This window comes from Odontomachus brunneus, unplaced genomic scaffold (assembly GCF_010583005.1).
Source record: "Odontomachus brunneus isolate Ranch 3 - 2012 unplaced genomic scaffold, Obru_v1 Obru_scaffold_284, whole genome shotgun sequence".
Taxonomy (NCBI): domain Eukaryota; kingdom Metazoa; phylum Arthropoda; class Insecta; order Hymenoptera; family Formicidae; genus Odontomachus; species Odontomachus brunneus.
This window is the reverse complement of record NW_022639734.1, coordinates 156,259-163,394: the sequence shown is the minus strand read 5'-3', so window position 1 is coordinate 163,394 and position 7,136 is coordinate 156,259. Positions and strand designations below refer to the sequence as shown.

The 7,136-nt window shown below is 56.9% G+C and overlaps 1 protein-coding gene across 1 annotated transcript; it reads right to left on the bottom strand.

Annotated features, from left to right (window-relative positions):
• Positions 1–250: 250 nt before the first annotated feature.
• Positions 251–2,441, bottom strand: LOC116853180 (uncharacterized protein K02A2.6-like). The gene is made up of 5 exons (XM_032834114.1): positions 2,093–2,441; positions 1,770–1,976; positions 1,529–1,663; positions 589–1,415; positions 251–529 (listed from the first exon to the last, which is right to left on the bottom strand). Exons 1-5 carry the CDS (start codon positions 2,439–2,441, stop codon positions 251–253), a joined length of 1,797 nt encoding a protein of 598 aa, XP_032690005.1.
• Between the last annotated feature and the right edge of the window lie 4,695 nt (positions 2,442–7,136).

The following is a 7,136-nucleotide window of genomic DNA, read 5'->3' as shown; positions in this document are numbered from 1 at the left end:
CGCTTCCAGCAGGACTTCGTCTAAGATATCCCACCACCCCTCGGTCTGGGTCTGCACGTGGCGCACCTCCCGGGCCGGCGGGTAAGTCTGAGAGGCCGCCTCAACCATCGGTGGGATCTCCCGTACCACTGCTCCGCGGGTGGTGGTCGTCTCGCGGAGGTGGTCCTCCCAGAGGTCCCTGGCTCCCTCCCAGAAGCCCCGGTGTTTGTCTCGGATAGCGAGGAAGATCGCGCGGTAGCGGCGGCGGAACTCAGTCCATCGGCGGTGGGTCTCGGATCCCATGTTGTCTCGATACGGTATCTCGGTCTGCGGGATAGGGTTCTTTGTAGGGCTTCAGCTCATTCACATGGACTTTACCCATCACCCTTCCATCCAGGCCGGTAAGCTCGCACACGACCGCCGATCTCATTTTCGAGATCTTGTACGGCCCCTGGAATTTCGGGGCCAGCTTGGCGGCCGTGTTATGAGCGGCGGACGATAGTAGATGTTGTCGCCTCAACACTAAGTCGCCCTTGTGGTAATCGGGCGTCTACGCAAATTGTAATGAGCGGACTGTCTTTGGTAAGCGGCTTCTAGATTCTCGACAACCCACGCGTGTGTCGTCGACAACCGAGTCATGCGTTCGGACCACCGAGCCGGTTCTTGCGGCTCGATACGAATGTCATCGTTAGCGCGTCTCCTGATCGTTCGCGACGGTTCCAGTTCGCGACCGAGATTGAGGAAGGCGGGAGACGTCCCGATCGACGAGTGATGCGCCGTGTTGTACGCGAACCGGAAGTCATTAAGGTTCGCGTCCCACTCGCGATGGTCTCGATCGAGAAATGCTACGATCATCGTTTTGAGAACGCGGTTCACTCGCTCGACCGGGTTAGCCTGCGGGTGGTACGGCGGAATGGTAGCGTGATGGATCCCACGTTCCTTCGCGAATTCCTCGATATTCCTGTTTACGAACTCCGTCCCGTTGTCCGTCAGCAGGACTTTCGGCGTTCCCCAACGTGATAGCACAAGGTCGTCGAGAGCCGCTCGTATGAGCCTTCCGTTCGCGGTTCGCAAGGCACGGCACTCCACCCATTTCGAAAATAGGTCCTGAATCACCAAAAGATAGGAGTGACCGGTCTTGCTCCGCGGCAACGGGCCCATGACGTTAGCGGCGACCACGGTCCAGGGCGCCTCGACAACCCTTCGCCCCATAAGACCTGCAGGGGCCTGCTGGCTCACCTTGGTCTGCTGACAGACGTCGCACCGCTTCACGTACTCGACAACCTCGCAAAACATTTTCGGCCAATAGTACGCGACAGCGAGGCGGTGATAGGTCTTGTCGATACCTAAATGACCCGCCTGAGGATGATCGTGGAATTCGGTGAGTGCTTCCCCCGCAACTCGCGCGGAAGCACCCACTTCCACCGATCCAGATCCTCCACCAATTCCGAAATTATTTTATTAGGTCGCAAAAAGTAAAGGCGGTCTTCGACGATCCGCCATGTCGGGAATCGACGCGGGTCTTTCGCGACGGCACTAAAACGCTCACGGTACCATCGATCGTTCGTGTCACTAAGTATGGTCTCGAGATCGGGTTCGCTTCCTATCGCGACGGTCGCCAAGGGGGTGCCGAGATCCCCCTCGTACATTCGTGACAGAGCATCGGGAACATGGTGGAGCGCTCCTTTTCGATGCACGATCTCGTAATCGTACTCGAGGAGTTCTAAGGCCCAGCGTGCAAGCCGACTCGTGGGTCGGCTTACTCAGGTTATGTAACTACCGCAAACTACTGTGATCCGTGATCACAGTAAAGCGATAGTCCTCCAGGTACGGCCGAAATTTCTTAATGGCCCACACGACCGCTAGGCACTCGAGTTCCGTCGCGCTGTACTTTTTTTCCGCGTCCGAGAGCGTGCGGCTGGCATACGCGATGACACGTTCGACGCTATCTATCGTCTGTGTCAACATAGCCCCAAGCCCACGGTACTCGCATCGGTCTGCAGTACGAACGGTAGCTCGAAATTCGGACACGAGAGTATTGGCGCAGTGGTCAAGTCCAATCGAATCTTCTCGAAAACGTCTCCTTGTTCGGTATCCCACTCTCACCACTTGCCCTTCCGCAGCAAGCGCGTGAGCGGTTCGCTAATGGTCGCGAAGTTCGATAAAAAGCGACGGTACCACGACACCATACTCAGAAAGCGGCGTAGCTGCTTAAGGTTGGTAGGCGCCGGGTAATCGAGAAGAGGCTGTACTTTCTCGTTGTCGACCTTCAATCCTTCCTTATGTACCACGCAACCGAGATATTTAACCTCCGAACGGCAAAATTCGCTTTTCTCTTTGTTTATTGTTAGCCCGGCGGAATTGATCTTCGCGAAGACGCGCGACAGCCATTCGAGGTGTTCAGTGAAGGTGGAGGTCACTACCACGATATCGTCTAAATATACGAACGCGTGGGGCTCCATTTCCGGACCGATTAACTTGTCCAACTACCTCTGAAAGGTCGCTGGAGCTCCCAATAGCTCATACGGCATTCGCGTAAATTGGTAGTGCCCCCTTTCCCGGTACTGAAAACGCGGTAATTTCGCGACTATCTTTCGCTAACGGTATTTGGAAGTAGGCCTGACTTAAATCGATAGTCGAGATATACCGAGCCGATCGCAGCTTGTCTAATATATCCGTCATGTTCGGCAGCGGATACGCGTCTTTCTTCGAGATGTTATTTACTTTTCGAAAATCAATACAGAACCGGTAATTGCCGCTCGATTTCTTCACCATTACGATTGGATTCGACCACTCGCTCTTAGACGGTTCTATTATTCCGGCCGACAACATTTTGTCGACCTCCCCACGGATCGCCTCTTGCACTTTGGGTGACACCAAATAACAGCGCTGCCTAATCGGAGAGTGACTCCCAACATCAATACGGTCCTCCGTGGGCGCCGTGACGCCGAGACTCTCGGCAGCGGTCGGTATTATTGTCCCTAAGAAGGTGTTTAATCTCTCCTCCTCTAAGCGCGACAATTTCGAGACCCCGCAACATCGCACTTCCTGTCCACGCTCGTTGCAGAGAGTGTATCGGATCGCCGCGTTCCCCGAGAACGACCACTCGCTTCGAAAAATCAATGATAACACCAAATGTAGCGAGGAAGTCCATCCCGAGGACGACTGAGACCGCGAGACTCGATAATAACCGACGGAAAGCGTGCATCTCTGTCCCTGTAAGTCAATAGTTAATTCGGTCGTTCCGTTAGCGATCCGCTAAGCGAATTCGAGAATCGAGATCGCGCGAAATCGGTAGCCCCAACCCTCGGACCAAGTCGACACCATCCTCGCCAAAAATGGTTCGATCCGAACCAGCCCGAGGAGCCAATAAAAAATTCTAGATATAGCAGGGACGCTCGCCCGCCTCCGTGATGCGCCCCATACGATCTGACAACTCTCCGCGTTTTCTCACGGGCCCCGGAATCGAGAGAAGGCGGGGGGACCCGCTCTACCGCCTTCCCCTCCCGTTTCCCGCGCACGCCGGGCACGTCCGCACCGTTTGTTGTGCGCGTCCACACCGGTAGCAGTGGACACGCGGGGGCTCGCGACAGTCACGCGAAAAATGGCCAGTCGCGTCGCACTTCGTGTTGGCACTGCGCCGCGACCCCGGCCTTGAGGTAGAGGCCTCCGCGGTCTCTCGCAGAGTCTCACCCCTCGCCCCCGTCTCCGCATCCTCCGTCCGGGTGGCCGGGAGACGGTGCACCCCCGCGGGAGCCCGCGGGGTCGTCGCCTCGGTGTCTCGCGGACGTTCTCTCGCACAACCGGGCTCCGAGTCCCGTGTTCGATAATCGGATCGAGTCTCGGCCAACATGGTCGTCGAAGACCTCGACGCGCGGGGTAGCGGCCGGTACGCGAAATCCGGGAACGTAGGGCGGCGGTGGCGCGCGATATTGACTCGCGACGTAACTGCGTTCGACCCTCGTCGCGAGTCGTTCGAGAGCGTCTAGGTCCACAAAATCGTCGCGATGCACGGCTATTTGCAGGCGCAGAAGCACATTTCGGTGCACGTAATTAAGTTGTTCGACCAAACTCCACGGCGGATCGAGTCGAACAAACAACCCTGTTAAATAAGTCAAATAGTCGGCGACCGACTCGTGCTCGCCCTGCGTAGGACGCATTATCTCGTCCCGCAGAGCGAACTGGTAGTCTGGGTCGCCGAACCGCGCACGCATCGCTTCCTCGAACTTGTGCCATGTAATCCATCGTGAGCGCTTAATCCGGCACTAATGCAGCGCGACACCGGCAAGAAAAAATGGGAGGCACTTTAACAAGTCCTCATCCGCGATCGGTACCAGGGCGCGATCCTCCTCAATCCGCATGAGGAAGGCTTTGACGTCGCATCCCCGCGCTCCCGAGAAGCTCAAATTCCAGCGACGCATGGTGTTATATGCGTCGCTGGCCGATAACGGTCGCTCGTGGTATCGCGGTCGGAAATCCACCAGAGGTGGCGGGTACGCTATCTGCGGCTCGAAGGCAGGCGGAAATTCGTCGCGCGTCAGGGGCACTCGCAGAGGCGGCAAGACTCTCGCGGGGGACGGGGGAGCGACCGACGGCCCGGCGGAGGACTCAGGCTTTAACGGTAGCGACCCCTGTAATCGGGGGTCCGGTAGCGGGTGGTCAAGGTCTACTTGACCCGATAGCCTCCGCCCCGCCAAGCCGCGCGCCCCGTCCTACGATTCCTCCCCCAGCGGAGGCTCGGGCTCCGCTTGCTCGCTCGCGTCCACCGCGGGGGAAGGCGGCGGAACTAGACGACGCCCCGCTCGCTCGTACCGTAAAATTCGGCCCCGGAGGGCCGCCGCGGTGCCTGCCGCTTGCAAGCCCCTCGCATTGATCTTGAAGCTGCTCGATGGACAGCTCCAGAATCCACGAGTCGGGATCGCGTTTTTCCGACATCCCCGACGCCTCCACGATACGCGAATCTCACGACTAAATTCGCCCGCGAACGCCGCTCACCACCAATTCCGATATTCGCAAAACCTAACTCTCGCGGGACACCCGTTACATGGTACCGTCGCAAGAAGTCACACAAGAAAGCATGCAAGAAGTCGTGCAAGAAATCGCGCAAGAACCGCTCGCAGTCCGCACACTACTATCCTGCCTTTCCCTCGAGAGCCGCATTGCTCACCCTGCTTCACGAAATAGCTGACTGGACACTCGTTGACACGGCAAAGAGGGCGGACAATGGCAAAAAAAATTTTCTCGACCGGCTCGCGAAATTACTGAATTCAAGAAAGAAAGAAAAAAAAAATTAAATCGATATCGGCCGCCGTCGCTATCAAATATAGGCAGTGTTGAGGTGACACCCTCGATTGCCGCACGATTCACGCTCGGGCGAAGCACTTCCGGCCCACGAAAAATTTTAAATTCCCTCGACACAAAATCACTCCCGGGAAGTGGTCACACCGACAACACTGAGACACACCTATTTTCGTGCCAAAGGGACACAGACACCACGAGCACACGGACATCACCAACAGACAGAGCAGCCGCGAAGGTGCATGTCACCGACGGTCTCGCGTTTCGTATTACTCCCCGACACTGATCTTTATTCCCGTTGAAAAAAAAAATAAGAAAATGGGCCCCACGTTGGGCGCCAAAAATTTGCGACGTATTTTTCGAGACGCCGTTAATCCGCCGGCAAATTTCCGCCGGTTCCCGACACGCGATCCTCCAAACGCGAGAAGTTGGGCGCCAGGTGCGGAAACGGCCGCACCACCGCACAAAGAAGGGTCGCAAGAGAAGATCGACTCTACCGGAAACCACCGATAGACAGATCGTGTCCGGAGCCGTACGGGACCTGTAGCTCCAGGGAATTTTGGAGTCGGAGACGGGATGGGTTCGTCGGAAACGGGGGGTGGTAGGAAGTAATCGAGGAGTCGTAGTTCGATTGTAAACGAATTTTATTCGGGCGGGTTTCCCCGCCCCGGACGTGGTACACCAAATCGAAAGCGACGACGATACACGGAGTCGTGCGCCGTCCGCGACAATATCCGAGTCGGCAGGGAACCTAGGGCCGGTCCCTAGGTTTCGCGATTTCGCGGCCGCTCCACGGACGAGACGATATGACAGACCGATAGTATGAGCAGATAGAAGGCCTTACAATTTCCGATGGCTCGCCCTTCGGGGTGACGTCGGTGTCGCGGTCTTCCTCGGGTGTCCTCCGCCTCGGTTCCGTCGGCGCTCTCGCTCGCTCGTTCTCGCTTGCTCTCTCCCGACCGCCGTCTCTCTCTCCTTCTCGCCGGCACGCTCTCTCTCTCGTTTTCGCCGACACGTTCTCTCTCCCACGCGCGCACTCCCGCTCTCTCTCTCTCGCACGATCGCTCTCTCTCGATCTCACCAACGACTCGGTAGATCTCCAGTCGATACCGCGAAAAGCTTCTCAAATCGGGATATCGCGACGGCAACCGGTAAGGAATTGATAGCTCCGATCTTCCTCGTCCTGTCGATCGCTAATCCGCTCCTCCGCCTCCGCCTTCCCTCTCGCCGGTGCTCAATCCTTTCGTGGTCTCGAAAGTTCGGTAGCCGTGATTATTATTATTCGAGACTTTTCTTCTCGCCGGCGTATTTCGTGGCCTTGATTTAGCGCTATTGTTTCCCGTCTCAGCTGAGTGGGCCCCCCCCCCTGGCCCCTCGAGAAACGTCAAGCTGAAAATGTAAACAGTGCGGCAGCTCTGGCTCTCGGCGTGACGGTGACAATTATCGCGTTGCCGAATATTCGTGAGCGATCGAATATTTCGACACGCGATAGACGATTCCAGAATGTTCTCTGTTCGATAGCGATCGAATTTTCGAGAACGATTCTGGGAATCGGCGGAAAAGAAAATCGTTACTTAGATCAGGAGCGCAATCACCTGAGCGGTAGCGGTGGTGGTGTAGGCGATGTTCTTTCGTCCCACGGCGTTCCTGGCTTCTCTGCTCTTCGCGGGTCGACCAAAAGGGGAGCCTGGGGCGCGATGGCCTCTCTATCTGCTCCACGAACTTTTTGAAATGTTTAACTGGCGGCAGAAGCCGGCGTACGCGAAACAGGGCGCGGGCTCGGTCGCGGCGGCAGAAATATTCGCGAAATCGGTCCTTATTACTTTGTGACGGGCGCCTCCACGGCTGCCACGTCACAA